Raw genomic sequence first — 16,613 nt, 5'->3', positions numbered from 1 at the left:
CTTTGCCAGGTGATGGGAATCTTGCTCCTAATTTGTATGCTTTTGATATGAATTTGGCTGCTTGAAATTTCTCTCTCAAGGGATGGTTGGTAACTTCTGCAAGTGGGTTGGCAAAACTGACATATCAAGTCTGTTCTAAGCAAATTTATAGCAGCAGGTAGCGGTCAAACTGCATCCGACTCAAAACACTGGGCAGTCCCTACCCTGAGACACTGCCACTGACTGTCTGTCTCATTCAGTGTTTTCAGGTCCTGGACTGAACAGTGGGATCTGTTGTGGAGGATTCAGAAATCATACATTTTCCTCTCCTCCCCTGCCCAGTCGTAGCGGTTGTTGCACTGAGCTCGTGTAACATCTATTTTTCATCAAGACGTAGCTAGTGCTAAAAGTGACTTGGGGGGGGGGGAAATTGAAGCCGCTGTGTATTTTGAAAGTGAGTTGAATAAACTCCATCTTCCTGTGCTGTTCTGAATGGCAGCTCCCAACCTTTTTCTAGCCAGACTCTCACCCATTCTGAACCCAACCAAGATGCATGCACAGTTAAGAAGCTCCCTAGGCTGTGAATTTATATGCAATGCCTATGTTTCTATCACCCATCACAGAAAGCAACAGCTGCTATGGGTTTCCATGCAGCAGGTTAGCCTTGTTCTGTCTCTCTGGCCTTTCCAGCATTAGGGGAGAGGCACTGAAACAAATCAAAGTGTAATGAGAGAAAACGCAGCGGGGGGATCAGCCACTGTCTTTCTGTTCAGAGCACGCATGCTAACCTGTTAGGTGAAGTCTGGGGACAAAAAACTATCTCCCAGGAAGATTTAGGACAGGCTCATCTCCAGTCACTGCTGGTGGAGGCTGAAATGCTACAGGGATGGAATGAACCAGGTTGATTAAAAAATAACCCTTTCTCTTCCTGGTTCAACACTTACTGCTGCTAAGCACGGCAGCTTGGCCTGGTAGGGGGAACGCAGCAAGAGGGTACAAGAACCAGTGCTGTCTAGAAATCCAGTGAAACCTACTCTAAAGGAGGGAGTGTTGTCTAGTGATTAGACTGGGGGGGGCCAGGTCAGAACTGGAATTCAGGACTCCTGGGTAGAGCTGGGTGAATTTTTTTTTGGAGAATAATAAATTTACTGAAAAAGGCATTTTTCAGGTCACCAAAACTATTCATGAATTTGGATCAAGTTTGACAAATAGTATAGTTTCATGCAGGAAAAAAATGGGAAGGTTTTTTTTTTTTATTTGTCAAAAGTTCATTTTGAAATGAAACCTTATGATTTTTCTTTTCAACATGTTTCACGTTGACTTTTTTGTTTCAAAAGAGCATCTTGTTTCAAAACTTCGCTAAATTAAAAAAGAAAGAAAGAATGAGACACCCAGAAATGATCTGAAACCAAAACTTCACTTTGGGTTAAAGGAAACATTTTGTTCAACCTGAAATGTTTTTTTTTTTTGGTTTTTTTTTTTTTTTCAGATTTTTTTGGTTTGGCCCCAAACTGAAAAATTAGTTATTTGTTCTCATCTAGCTGTTTAAGGGGAGTGAACTCTATCCCTTAGAGCGGAGGACTGGAAGTCAGAAGGCGTCCTGGGTTCTATTCCCACCTCTGCTCCTGAACTGCTGTGAGACCCTAGGAAAATTACTTAATCTTGCTGCTTCAGCTTCCCTCTTTGTATTTAGCTCCCAAAGGTATTGCAATATTTAATTAATGTTAGTCAAGTGTTTTGCAATCTTTGGCTGGAAGCTGCTCTAGAAGTGCTAAGTATTATTATGATTACAAAAAGACAATAAATCAAAGAGAATAATTTACAAGTTGTTTTTTTTTTATTGCCGAGTTTCACTGTAGGCAAATGATTGGTTGACTGACCCCAGCAGAGATGTTTTGAAATGGCAAGAACCCCATAAAGCGAGGAGGGATCCCCTGCTCTGAGGCGAGCTGCGGCGAAGGAACAGATCATGAGTATTATTTTTTTTAGGAAAGGAAGTATGGTGGGAAAGAGGTAGGCTTGGAAGAACATAGCTGAAGCCAAATAGCATTTTAAGAGGGGTAAGGCAGGATAGTGAGATTGTATAGGACGAATAGACCAGGTGAGGTAAGTGTCAAGTACATGTGGGTAAGTGGAGATGCATAGGAGACAAGAACGCCTGAGCTGTCACTCCATTTCTGACATGAACTCCCGGTGTCTATGGCCTTGGACACCTCATTTTATCTGTGAAGTGGAGCTAATGATATTTGCCTGCCTTACAAGGGTGAGGGGACTAGGGGAGGATCCTGGGTATGTAGGTGGCCCCCAAAGCAGGGTGTGTGGCCAGGCTGCAGAAGGCCCATACAGGGCAGGAGAACTCCCCCCCGTGCCATATGTGAGTGAAGAACTTGGCCTCTGACTGCTGCGGAGAAGGCTGCGGGCAGAGGGATTTAGGGTGAGAACGGGAGCGGCACAGGCGCAGCAAGTGATCTGGTGACTGGCCTGGATGTGGGGGAGCACAGGGGATGTGGGTGTGCCATGGCAGTGGGTTGGTGGAGGAGAAAGGTTACATCCCTCTGAACCCAGCTGAAGTTCCCTGGCTGAAGGTCCCTGACAGGCTGTGTCTACACTACCGACTTCTGCTGGCATAGCTGTGTCGCTCAGGGGTGTGAAGAGGTGTGACACTCCCCCCCCCCCCCCCCCCCCGCAGAAACCCCTCATGTAGAGATAGTTATACTGGCGAAGCTCTGCTTCCAAGCTTGTTTCACTTGGGGATAGAAGGATGGAATTAGCAATACCAGTAAAAGCATGGCTTGGCCAGTATAGCTGGGTCCACACTAGGAGCACTTTGCAGGTGCAGTATGCCTGTGATCCCATCCCAGCAAAGCGCTCGGAGTGTAGACAGCCTCAGGCTCTGCCCATGGGTCCAAGACTTGACCCGGTGCTTTGGGGATGAGAAATGCTCCGTAAAGAGATGTGCTGGGTTGTTGGGGAGACGGGATGAGCTCCGTTAATACAGGCGAGGGAGGCAGAAAGCTGAGAAGATTAAAGTCTCCTACCTTTTTCTCTCTCTGTGTTTCATACATGCCTGCTAAGTAAAGGAGCCAAAGTCTTGCAAGCAGTGAGTAAAAATGACGATTAATACTCTGTTTCTGTAGCGCCTTCCATCCCAGCCTCTCTCACTGCCCAGTTCCGACGAGCCCCTGCTCAGGGCTAGGAGGAGGAAATGCACCTTTGCTCTTTGCACACCTGGTCACTCCTAGTATGCCCCTGAGTGCAAGGACTGCTCCAGTTTAGTGGCGGGAGGGTGCTCAGCTCCTGGAGGCATTGTGCTGCAATGAGAAGATCTCCCTCTGGGACAGGACGGTGCAGCTCTATGCCAATCCTCACCATAGATGCTGGAACTAAGGGGGCTGGGGGGCTGCAGCACCCCTGGCTTGAGGTGGTTTCCATCATATACAGGGTTTACAGTTTGGTTCAATGGCTCCAAGCACCTCCAATATACAAATTGTTCCAGCCCCCCTGCTCCCCGCCCACCCCGGGCTCCATGGTGCCAGCACGCGGCGGCCCGAACCAGTGAGGCCGCACCACGAGAGCCGGGCAGAGGACAGAGATTCCGTCCCCAGGAGGATTTTGCGATTTCAGAATTCGATTTCATTCTGATTTGGAACAAACCCTACACATGTTGAAATTCTCCATGGAAGCGAAATTGCCAAAAGAGCTGTTTGTGTGCGGATCTCTTTAAAAACTGGAAATGCAGTGGCATTTGGAAAGGAAAAATTGAAATGTGGATTATGTCAAAATGGGACATAATCAAACTCACCTCCTCCCCTTTTGTTTTCCTCTGAATTAAAGTTTGGTGAAATCCACGTGATTTAGCAAAGCCCTTCAATTCGGGGGGAACTGCATTGTTCTAATGGAAAACTGTTCCAGCCCAGCGTTCCTGATTCAGCTCTATGCACAGCATCCCAGGGGAGTAAAATGAAGAGCCTTAACGTGGGGAAACGGAGGCACGGAGATAAGGAGCATTCAGCAAGTCTGGGATCGAGCCAAGAGCAGAACTTGGATCTCCTGGAGTTTAGCCCTGCGGCTAGTGTTGCTTTCCTAATTCTCAGATGAGTTCCGCTTTCCAAACAGTGCGGGCAGCTGGTGACCACTGAACTGTGACATACAGGAATTCCACAGGCCCTCACCCTCCATTTTATTTGTCGATTTGGGTTTCCACTGGCAGCTTTGTCTCCACTGGGGAGCTGCTGCGTAGATGCACCGAACAAGGCTCCTTCCCCTCTTGGAGAACTCTTTCACCTCCGCGTATAATCTCCACTTGACACAGGATTAGAAGGGGCGAGCAGAGGAAGTGACAGGCAGATATTTAGGTCTAGTGGTAGCGGGTTAAGCCCTTTTCAGAGTAGTTTACATTCTGCCCTTCTGTGTCACTCCCTGGCCATGTAAATGAAGGAGCTTAGCAAGGGGGTTGGAGGGTGGGGGATAGAAGAGGGGATTATCTAAGGACAATGACCTGGGGGGAGGGGAGCTTTGGCTGTGCTGTCAGCAGGAGAGTGCTGTGTATAAAGAATGCCAGGGTCTTAATCCCCCTCTCTGCATTGCTGATTGGCTGGGTCGCTGCCCAGCTCGCAGAAAAAGCAGAGGGTACTGAGTGCTGCATATTGGCAGGAGGCTGAAGCGCCGATCAGGAGGAGTCAGTCAGGTATGGCAGGGGTCTGAGGGCAGAAGGGACTCGCCCAGCGCTGGCTCGCTCTCATTCGTTCATCCTCTTCTGAGGCTGCAGCCAGGGCGACCACCCTTCTCCCACGACGACGGAATACGGAGCCGTCGCGGTGCAACCCGGGAAGGCTGGGTCTGGTCTGGTGAACCTGCGGTGCAAGGACCCAGTTCCCTGTTGGTGTAAAAGGCTGGTGCTCCAACCGGCAGGGAGATGTGTCTGAGAACAGGAAGGGATGGGGTCATGCCTCTTTGTGTTTGTCTGGAGGTGGGCAGAGGCGTCTTTGCAAACACTGGCTCTGGAGAAGCGGGCCCAGGGGCAGCCTAAGCAAAGGGAGTTATAGTCCGTGCAGAAGGAGACAAAGGCCTGGCTGATTTTTGAATTTGTTCCGTTAGGGTCATCGTAGGAGGAAATCGGTTGATGCTTTTGGTTTTGTGGCTCTGCTGTTGAGCATTCATCTGTGTGGCTTTATTACTGTATTTACTGTAGTGTATGAGAGCCATGGATCAGGGCCCCACTGAGCTTGGCCTCTGTACTTTCCTATGCAAAGACAGGAAATCTCTTCCATCGGGTCCTGAAAGGAAAAGCTAGGGCTTGCTGATCTGCTTGTACCTTGAGCCCTCTTGCTCTAGAAAGAATGGACTCCGGCCCCTGCTGAGCGACCCCTTGACTTTTGCTCCTGTGCTGCAGAACTAAGTGCTGTTGAGTAACCAGAGAGTTGAAACCCGAGGGCTGGTTGGGAGAAGGGAGCAGAAGGTTTCTAAAGAACTGCCTCCAAGCTCTGGGATAATACAACTGCTGCCTGTCTCCATCGGAGCATAAACCCATCGGGGCGCTCCGTACACTGCCTTTATTCAGAGCGCTTTCATTTTTTGCCTTTCTCCCATCTGCTGCCTGCTCTCTGACACTGTTGGCTCGTCTCAGACCAGGTTTGAATACAGGAACCTGAGCTCCTGTGCGAGCCTCAGATACTGTGGGGATGGATGCAGGATAATGACCTTTGGAAACAGGTCCCTGTCTTTCAGCTTCAGGCCAGGACCCCTAAAGGAGTTCTTTAACAGAGCAGGACCCCTGCTCCCCTGCGTACCCCTTCTGTACTACATGCCACACTAGATGCAAGTATTCTGGGAAGGGATGCTAGTCCTGCTGCGGTGAAAGCTGAAGCCAGCTTCTCCTTACACACCCAATTTTATATATGTAAATAACACACACATTGTGGGTACGTACGTGGATGTCATTACACAGCACATGAACTAAACTGGAGGGGTCCCGCCGTGGAGCTGTCTCTCTTCAACAGCCTCAGGGTAACAGCAGGACCAGCTGCTAGCTAATAATGGGCTCTTCAATCTAGCAGCGAAAGGTCTAACACAATCCAATGCCTGGAAGTTGAAGAGAGACAAATTCAGACTGGAAATGAGGCATACATTTTTAATGGTGAGAGTAATTAACCACGGGAGCAATATACAGAGGGTCCTGGTGAATTCTCCATCACTGACAATTTTTAAATCGAGATTGGATGTTTATCCAAAGGATCTGCTCTAGGAATTATTTGGGGGGGAAGTTCTTTGGCCTGTGTTATACAGGAGATCAGACCAGATGGTGAGCATGGTCCCTTCTGCCCTTGGAATCTATGAATTACGGTCCCATCAGCAAAGGACGTAAGCAGCCAAACATGGCATGGCTTTAGAATCTAATATCCCCCTAATGAGGGCCCATAAAGACAAATGATTCTAGACCGAGCAATCCATCTGTGGGTGCATCATGTCTATTATATAATACTTTTGTTTTTAAAAGGGGAAAAACCCCAAACTCTTGTCGATTGGCTCTTGTGTTTCTGAGGGCGGCTGGTAACCGCTATCACCCTGGCTTGGAACGTTCAGCCACCAGTGGGGCTTTTACTTCTGTGACGGCCATATTATAATGCTTAATAACCTGTGGATGAGGTCAGCATTTACATCTCCCCTCTTCTTTAAGAAAAGGTCCCCTCCCATCTGTGATGTCAAAGTCACATTACACGGCGCTGGCATCAGAATGATGAAATAGCCCTTTCCATCTAAACCTCTGCACTTCTTCAGAACAGTCCTGTTGGCTTCTCATTGTTCCCAGTTACTGATGCCTTTGGTATTTACCTGTGACTGGCTTCTCCAGCAGACCCCTCTTTGCAGTGGGGTGGCCTCTGTTGCTCGGCCCTTGCACTGATTTGACTTAGCTCTCTATCTAAGTACCTACACGGCCTCCGAGCACCAGGTTTCGCTATGCAGTTGCATTTGCATGAAAGACTCCGCTCCATTTGTTATATTAAAAGAAGAAGTAATCACAAGAGAATTGTTGCAGTGGTTTACCGAGCAATAATCCCATATCCTCTCACGATCCAGGGTGTCATCAGAACCTTCATGGCTTATAGAGGAGAGCAGATACGTTTAGCAAGCCCATTCTTAGATCAGACCAGTTTCCCATTCCGTTTCCCCTTATTCTCTTAGCTGGTTTATGTCGTAATTAATTGACGAGAGCTTTTCTTTATTTCTGAAAATTAATGAAAGGAGGACATTCCCTTTCAGGGACCCATAGTCCTTTCAAGCTGTTCCGTCATTTAGTTCCTCCCTTGGGGACCAATGTAAGATTGCTTTCCACAGTGTGTTCCCTAAAGATTCCTTAAGTCAGATTAAAATGTCTCAGACAATGGCATTTCCACCTCATCCCTTAGGAGACCATTCCACAGCCTAATTGCTCTCACTCTTAAAGGAAACGTTTGATATTTCTCTCTGCTGAATGTGATCCCATTACTCCTCGTCCTACTCCTTGGCTAGGTTTAGTTCTGTACAACGTATCATTTGAGTGAGTGGCATTTTCTTAGATTTCAGTTTCCTGTTGCACAAGGGTTGATTTTTCTTTTCAAGTTAGGGATCACCCCTAGAGATCCCAACTATAGAAGTGAGGCTTTTTACCCATGAAAGCTTATGCCCAAATAAATCTGTTAGTCTTTAAGGTGCCACCGGACTCCTTGTTGTTTTTGTGGATACAGACTAACACGGCTACCCCCGATCCTTAACTATAGATATTAGCGCCCAATGGAATGATGGTTTTCTTGAACCCTTTCATTCCTACAGTGCCTCAGGTATCCTTGGAGAGGAGCTTCTCTTTGTGTGGCTTCAGATTGTTCATTGTAGTCTAAACAGTGAGATCTTAGTCCAGGGGTGGGCAAACGACAGCCCAAGGGCCACAACCAGCCCGTGGGACCGTCCTGCCCAGCCCCCGGGCTCCTGGCCCAGGAGGCTAGCCCTGGCCTCTCCCCTGCTGTTCCCCATCCCCCGCAGCCTCAGCTCGCTCGCTCCGCCGCCGGCGCAATGCTCTGGGCGGCGGGGCTGTGAGCTCCTGGGGCAGCGCAGCTGCAGAGCCCGGCCTGACCTGGTCTCTGTGCTGCGTGATGGCGGCGGCGGCGTGGCTGGCTCCAGTTGGGCGGTGTGGCCCGGCTCCAGCTGGGCAGCGCGGCTGTAGCACCGCCAGCCACCGGTGCTCCAGGCAGCGCGGTAAGGGGGCAGGGTGCAGGGGAGGTTGGATAGAGGGCAGGGGAGTTTAGGGTGGTGGTCAGGGGGTGTGGATGGTGGTCGGGGGGGAAAAGGGGGGTTGAATGGGGGCAGGGGTCCCGTCAGGAAAGAGGGGGGGGTTGGATGGGGTAGCAGGGGGCAGTCAGGGGCAGGGGTTCCGGGGGCAGTCAGGGGACAGGGAGAAGGGGTGGTTGGATGGGGCAGGGATCCCGGAGGGGCCGTCAGGAATGAGAGGAGGGGTTGGATGGGGCGGCGGGGGTCCAGGGGCAGTCAGGGGACAGGGAGCGGGGGTGTGTGGATGGGGCAGGGGTTCCAGAGGAGCTGTCAGGGAACGTGGGGGTTAGATGGGGCAAGAGTCCCCGGGGAAGGGCAGATAGGAGGTGGGGGCCGGGCCACAACCCCCTCCTCTAACTGGCCCTCCATACAATTTACGAAACCTGATGCGGCCCTCAGGCCAAAAAGTTTGCCCGCCCCTGTCTTAGTCCCTCATACAGCCCCATGCATGAGCACCCACAGACGATATGCCCATAAAGCCCGTACAGGGGTACCCACAGCCAGCGCACTCTCAGACCACGCCTGCCATTCCTTCAGTCCAAGGGGCTTCGGCCTGCTGCTCACAGCCTTTCACTGGCTCGCTAGCGATGAGAAGCTTGAGGCCTCCCATCATGACACGGTTACCAAAATCTCTGCACAGGAAACATCAGGTGTTTTCCTTTGAAGGAAAACTGGGCTGGGCTGTGGGAAGGGAGGGGCTGGGGGGACTGGTATCAAGTGGTTGGGGCCGGGGGGGTTAGCAGCAGGACTGGGGTAGCGCTGGGAATGCCCGCAGCACAGACCCACTGTTCCTCAGGTCGCAGAATCTGTTGCCGTGGTAACAGCAGCCATCTGAACAGACAGGATGGTTTCACAGGCGCGAGGTGGCAAGAGGCAGCACCCCCGGCACTCACGATCCTCCAGCAGCCAGCCAGACAACACAGGCCCGTCCTGCTCTACCCACCAGGCCCCCAGCCCTCCTCAAGTCTGGTTCTGGGAACGGCAGGTAACAAGGGCCTGGTCATAGCACAGAGCACGGGACCCCGGGTTATACAGACCCTGTCTGGCAGTTTCGGGAGCAGAGGTGTACGGCTCTTTTATACACACACACACACACACACACACACACACACACACACACACACACACACACACACACACACACACACACACACACCCCGACCCCTTCCTGTCCTCCTATTTTTACTTCCTGCCCCTCTGAACTGGAGCGTGGTTTCCACGGATCACGCTCCCAGCACGCGGCCCCTGGGATGTTGCCTCTTCAGCATTTTTGGTGCTCAAATACCATTGGAAAATGTACCAGGATTGCCCAGCAATGGTCCGAGACACTGCTCCTGCGCCATTGCGAGCCCTGGCCTGTGGGCTCCTCACTGCAGAGCTCTCTGGCATTTCGTCAGGGTACGGTACGTCTTTGCTGGCAGTGCCCGGACTGGAGAAGTTTTAGGGGATCCATACAGCAAAAGGGCACTCCGTCCCCTCCCCCCACATGGGAGAGCGGCATGTGTGGGGCAGGCCAGGCCAGCCTAAAGCTCAAGCCACAGCTGGAGGGTCCCGTTCACACTCAGAGCTCCACACTGCACCTCCCCCTAAGCAGCTCTTTGCTCAACCTCCTCTTTGCTTCCCCCACCCCCCATCACAGCATGGGGCCCCGCAGACCAGAAGGCCAGTGCCAACGAGTTTAAGGCACTGTAGCTTCTAAAGGGTTAACGGGTCCTAGCTGGTCACATGGCTGCTTGGGGCAAACTCCCCTCCAATAAGCCTTAATTTGCTGGGACACTAAATGTAATGGTATTGCCTGTGTGTGTGTGGCGGTTTCAGGCCCAGGGGACCCAGTTAGCCAGCCCTGGGCTCGGGGGAGCTCTACATCAAAGCCTCCAGAATCAGCGCCGATGCAGCACCTGTGTCCAACCCAAACGCAGCTGAGCGAGGGGCTTAGCAGCCCACCTGCCAGTGGGAGAGGGGCCTGGGAATGCATCTGGTACGCAGCTCCATAGCCAGCCCATTTCCTCACGGAGCTGAGGTTTGTGGTCGGAGCTCCTGCAGCCCGTGTGCATGGCTCCTCATCAGCGGCTGCGGCCCCATTGGGTGTCGTTGTGCATTTAAGTGCCTGCGGCACTGTCTGCTGGCAGCCAAAGCTGGTCACTGAGAACTGGGGCTGATTTCCTGTTCCTTCAGAAGAGCTGGGCTTGCTAACATGCTGCCTCTGCTCCCTGTGCGGCCCACAGACAAGCTTCCTTCCTTTAGAACGGCCTCACCGGCTTCTTACTGGAAAATACTCCCTGTCCTCCCAGCAAGCCCTTCTCCTGGCCACAAGCGCTGCCATAGCAACAGCCCTCTCCTGCATGGTTGCTCTGGGACTTGTAGAACAGACTTCTGCCACGGCAGCTAAGAGCAGGTAGCAGTAGTAGGCTGTTCTCCTCTAGAGGACCAGCCACCGGAGGGGAAAGCAACACAGGCTTTGCCAATGTGGTGCACTTCCACATCCTTCTCAGATCCTTCGGCCTCAGGGGTAGAGAAGAAGACTGGAGGACGTGGACTCAGTCCTGTGCCTCTTGAGCAGCAGCGCATAGGGCAATCTGGGCAGCTGTGGGAGGACGCTGGTGCATGGGGTATGTTTGTTGTCTTTCTGATATAAATCGTTCTCCTCCCCAGCCGCTGCCGCGCACTTCAGCTTCTGCCGGAACCTCCTGGAGCACACGGTGTCGGCCGAAAACCTCAACTACCGTCTGCAGCGGAACACGGGCAGCAGCCTCACCTGGCATGACGGGCGGAGTCAGAGGTCAGCAGGAGGCAGGACTGTCAAGCTCCTACAGCAGCCGGGAACCGAAGGCTCACAGGTACCAGCCTGTCAGGAGTGCACGTTCCTCGCCTCTTATGGGGCGTTAGCCATGTCTACGTGCACTGCTGAATGGCCCTTTGGGATAGAGGGGACCCTTCCAGCACATTTCCAGCATGCTCTCCCCCTAATCCCCACCCTCTGCCAGTGCATGAGGTGTCACAGTCCTAGGCTCTGGCTTGCTCTGATCTCCGAGCTCGCACTCCTTTTGCCTGCCTAGCAGGGAAAGAGAAGGTCTGTTCTCCCAGACTGATCCTGTAATGTGCTGAACACCCTCCCAACCCGTTGACTTTAAGGGGAGTGTCTCTCCCGCGGAGCTCAGCATCTCGCAAGAGCAGGCTCCTGATTTTGCTTTACGTTCTCATGATGAGTCCATAACCTGCAGAATTTAAGAGCTGATTATTGAAAGGGGACTTTAAAACCCCACCGTGTGGAAGGAGTAGGGGTGGGGAGTGGAACCTGGAAGCATTGTTAATTCTCTTTTTTTGCAGGGCTTTGAAGCTGAAAAGAGAAGTGGGACTTTTATTAGGCAGGCTGCACCTGCCGCTGGGGTTCAGTGGCACGTGGGTTCATCAGCAGAGTGCATGCTGCTGTCCTGCACTGAGCAGGCGTGGGGACCTGGAGTGGGCATGGGTTCTGTATTGTACACACCGTGCTGCAGTGTTCCCTTAGGGCATGTTGATAGTGCAATTGGAGGTGTGATTGCAGCTCAGGTAGACGTACCCAGCCTAGCTTCAGTCTAACTAGCATGGATAAAATAGCAGTGAAGACACAGCTGCACAAGCTAGGAATGGAAGTATGTACCCAGGCTTCCAGGCCGGCTTGTACGGCCTTTGCTGCCGTGTCTTCGCTGCTGTTAGTACCCATGCGAACTAGATTAAAGAGTTTCAATCACACACCTCCAACTGCAGTGTAGACTGACTCTAAAGCCTGCTTTATGCACGGCATTCAGTACCTGCCACTGAAGCCATAGGGGTGTAACGCTAGATCTCTGCAGCAGAGATGCGCCTGAGCTACAGAGTCTGGACCAAACTCCCCCAAAGTCCGGGGGGTTGGTTCTGGCCCCATCTCTGCAGTGACTGCCCTGGCGTTCTTTCTCCATGAAGCTACCATGTGGCAGCCTACTGCATTTTGCTCCAGCCATGACTGGGGGCGCCTGCTGTCCTTTCATTGCAAAAGGTCTCACTGCAGTCCTGACTGGCCTGTTGGGGAAGGAAGTAGGCAGGTGAACCCACAGGGGCATTGTATTCGTTATTACTAGCTATTAATGATAAGGCACTAGTCAGTGCTGCCTCATCACTGGAGTGTTCCCAAGGAGGGAGGCAAAAGGTGCTGACACCAGCAATTCTGCATCATCAGTTCTTTCATTTCCAGTACAAACTCCTGTCCATCAGAGGCTGAGTTAAGGGTGCCAGAAGCATTTTGCTTCGTGCCTCCAGCTCAGCGTCACTCTGTGCAGAGAGAAGACCGTGTCTCTCTGTGCTGAATGTCTTGGCCTCTGATTTAATTCTGCAGCATTAAAAACCAACCCCACCAACTACAACCAGGCTGTAACTTCCTTTGGTGCTTAAGGACCACTGAAGACCTGGGGAGCCTTGCCATTGACTTTGACTCAGACCCTAAGAAAATATGCAATGCGCGCGTCTGGCTTTAAACTTGCAATATCTCGTTCCAGCTGCGTGTTCATCCTGCCTCCTCCTGGCCAGGATGCAGCTGACGTTTAATTTCCTTTCCCCAGTGCTCAGTACACACTGTGAGTGCCTGGGGGACAGTTCAGTGGCCCCCTCCCGTTTGTGAAATGAGTTTGGTGGGTTTCAGTCAAGCTCCGGGTTTGCCAAGTGCCCACAATCCAGTTTGTACTAATAGGGGCCCACTTCCACTTGGCAGTGTTGGCAGAGAAGTCCAGGGCTGAAGGCGTGTCCATATGGCGGCTTAGTGCACGGGAAGCAGGGGTGTGGATGTGCAGCACGCTAACTGGCTGCGCGGACCCTGCTGTTGCGCACTAAAAGGTCCCTGGTGCACTTTGACCCGCTGCTGCTTGACGTGGGAGTAGGTGAACGTGCGCTAGGGGACTTTTAGTGCCCAAGAGCAGGGACCACCCGGCCAGTCTGTGCGCAGCAGATTCACACAGCCTCAGCTTGCCACGCGCTGAGTCTCTGTGTACATAAGCCCTAGATGACCCATGGAGATTAAATTCCCATTTCACCCTCCAGGGCAGCAGGGCTGGGTCTCCATGGACGGGCAGGCCAGCATGAGGTAGCTGCCCTGCTGCGGTCTGTGCTGAGCCCATCCTGTCAAACTCTGCTCAGGACCCACTTCTGCATCCATGGACTCGCAGGCTCCTTTCTCCTGATGTCAATGTAATTTGCTCCTCAGGGACAGTCAGAGGTCTCAAGCATTGGGTGAGATTAACAGAGTCTTGATGAGAAAATCTCCAGCCCTTCCAGCTGGAGCTCCCCAGTGACTGAGCTAGAGACGGGTCTGATGGCTGCAGCATGTTTGCTTTTATTTTAGTCCCTGCAGTGAACCCAGGGTGGCCTCAGGAGATGCTCCCTGGAGGGCGTTTTTCTCTGGGATTAGAAAAACAAAGTAGATCTCACCCCCTCCCTGTGGCGATCCACCTCTGGGTGCCTGAGTAGTGGTAACCCCCAGACTGTCAGCTGGGGCAATGGCTTAGTGGAGAAATGCAGCTGTGGTCAGCAAGGTCTCTTGCTAGGAGAGAGGAAAATTTAAGTGGCTACCATCAGAAAAGGACCAGGCAGCAGCTAGGGCTCCAGCCCTGCCCTATGAGCCGTGGGTGCCGCCCCTGACTTTCCCAACTCTGTCCCAAGCAGCCATCCTTGTACCCCTTCCCCTGAGCACCTGTGCAAAGGGAGGGGGAAGCGGAGCTGGGGTTGAGTCCTGGTTCACTGGGGACTAGGAAGCAACGCTGCTGCCCCCTGTCACGCAGTCCCATCAGAAATGGGCCATGGCATCCGCTTGGCTTGGAATCCTAACTGCTCTGAAGCTTGTCTTCTCTCCCTGCTGGCTGACTCCACGTCCCCAAGGCAGGCATTCAAGGTGAGAGAGGTTTCAACTTTTGTTGTCCCTGCAAGCGAGAGAAGCTAATGAAGAAAAGCCGGGTGAATTAATGCAAAGCGATTTGACTGTATTCGAAACCCTGACCTCGCAGCCCTTTCACACGTGACCCATGGAAGGAGGACATTAAAAGGCAGATACCTTGCAGATGGTTCCTTGGTCTCTTCCCAGTAGAACAGCCTTTAAGGCAGCCTCTACCTCAGTCCCTGAAACACCAGTGTTTGATATTCATGGCTGTGAGTTTATCAGAGAGACAGTTTAGTTCAGCCAGCTGGAAGAAGAGCCATTGATTCATTACACTTCCCCATTTACCACCTTCAGGAGCCCAGGGACTCATGCCGAGCTTCCAGCTGAGCAGAAATAACAAAAGAGAGAACCTGCAGATGAGTAGGGCTCGGTGCGTGCTGTTCCCATCCTCAGAGCCTGGTTCTCCGGACCGCCACTAGAGCTTGAGGGCGTCCCGCTGTGACCTTACTGCTCAGGACTGCAGTTGCCCTGGCCAGCAGAGACAGTCTGAAAATCACTGGGGTGGGGGAAGGAAAGTTGAAAGATTCCCATCTGGAGCAAGCAAAGGAAATATTTTATGGTATGCTCTGAAAGAGTTTCCAGGTGCAGGGCTGCATCTGTTTGGCTTAGCGGTCACGTTCGAGGTGTAATCTCAGCCAGTTACGGGGAGAGGCGATTTCAGACAGCTTGCCAATTTGTGCAAACGTGCTGAACCGCCAGGAGTTCTGCAGGGCTCGCTCCTGTCTGGGGAAATTGCGGGTTCCTAAGTGCCTATTACCCCGTGGGTGGGTTATTTGGATAAGTGATGCTGTGGTCTCAGCATTGTTTCTTTGTTTGGTTTTAAAGAGCCATTGTTATGCTCAGGCACTTTGTTTTCCTTCTCCCATCATTGCTGGTTACTTTGATATCTGTGGGCAAATAGTCGTGTTCTGCATTAGAACCAGATGTTCAACGGGGTGTGAATGGGGGTGAACTGTGGGGACGCAAGCCGATTTTGGCCTTAATGAGGAAAGGCTCCATACAGGCACATAACAATCTCCTTCCTGTCCATGCTGCCGTTGAGCTCACTGGAAGATTTGCCCATGTAAGATCGTAATCTGGTGAGTCCTCCACGATGGGGAAGAGACATGCAAAAATGTGCGTGGCACTTAAATGAGCAACTTGCTTAACACATGGAACTGAATCTTTCCATTTTGCATCTTTGCTGATTCCTGCCCCCAACGAATTCATTCTCCCAACACCCCTATGAGGGAATAAGGGTTGTGACCATGGAGAAGTTAAGTGATTTGCTCAAGGCCACAGCAGGAATCCAAATCAGAGCTGGATTAGGACTCTGGATTCTCTGGCTCCCACTCCTGTGCTCAAACCACTAGGGCGGGCCTTCATCAGAAAATGTGTTGGGTATTGGAGAGAAAATGTTAAAGCCCAGAGTCCTTCCCCTCCTTACCCATCTCCCCGGAATCTGAACCTTCGGAATATGTCTTGTTGCATTAGTTTCCGTGAGTCGTGGGATATCCAACAGAAACTCTTTGTGACTCCTGGGCCAGATTTCCGAAGGGTCTCAAAGCGCACCCCTACGTTATGCGTGCAGTTAATGTAACGGTGCATGCAAAGTGGGTAACGGCATGTGCAAATGCCAGTTCTGGTAACTAGTGTGTGCAGTTCCCCAATTTGTGCTCACAAAAATCACAGTAACAGTGGTGTGTAGTTAGGCTATTCAGTGGCTATTCAGATTCTTTGAAAATCTTGCCCTCCTGTACACACAGCCCCAACACTCATGCATGTGCCCACATGCACCTAAGCTAGTTTCCCAAAATTCCCCCGAAAGATCTCAGGAGGGATTCTCCCGCCCCTTATAGCCCCTGTCTGATGTAGCGGTGTACAGAGGCCTTAAACGCCTCTAAGATGGCCAGGGGGAAATTCTCCTGGTGCAGGCACCGTCGGCAGCTGACGGCTGCTCTGCAGAGCTCCCCCCTGAAGTGCTGATGGACAAGGCTCAGGATAGAAAGGTGCATGTCGAACGCTGGGGGGATTCTGGAGCAGTGCTGTGTTGCAGAGCTGCCCTCTCCGGGGTCATTTTTGCCTTTGACTAATCCAAAATCAGGAGGAAAGAAAGGTGGCTTCCCTCACCTGCCCCTGGGCTGCGCCAGTGTGTGTTACGCCACCTGGAGGCACCACGCATGATCCCGGCCCTCGAGGGCAAAGCTGCCGTTCAGCCTCATCCATCCTCGGATGCCAAATTTGCTCTAGAAAAAGCTCCACTCATCTGAGCACTCCTCGTGCAGCCAATTGCCAGTGCATGAAGGGGGTGGGTTTGGGGCATTCCTACCCTGGTTATTTCCCAGACAAAAACCTGGCCACACTCCGACGCCTGCGGCTGCCTGAAAGGGAGTCACAAAGTAGAACATTTAAG

The 16,613-nt window shown here is 52.0% G+C and overlaps 1 protein-coding gene across 1 annotated transcript in view; it reads left to right on the top strand.

Moving 5' to 3' along the window:
• SAMD10 (sterile alpha motif domain containing 10) overlaps window positions 1-16,613 on the top strand; it is a 35,440-nt gene that overhangs the window by 4,062 nt on the left and 14,765 nt on the right. The window contains exon 2 of the mRNA XM_065414967.1: window positions 10,933-11,117. Within this exon, the coding sequence (XP_065271039.1) occupies window positions 10,933-11,117 (185 nt within the window). The remainder of the gene's footprint in view (window positions 1-10,932; window positions 11,118-16,613) is intronic.

The sequence above is a fragment of the Emys orbicularis genome, chromosome 12, assembly GCF_028017835.1.
Source record: "Emys orbicularis isolate rEmyOrb1 chromosome 12, rEmyOrb1.hap1, whole genome shotgun sequence".
NCBI classification, from domain to species: Eukaryota; Metazoa; Chordata; order Testudines; family Emydidae; genus Emys; species Emys orbicularis.
This window is presented reverse-complemented; position numbering and strand designations above follow the sequence as displayed.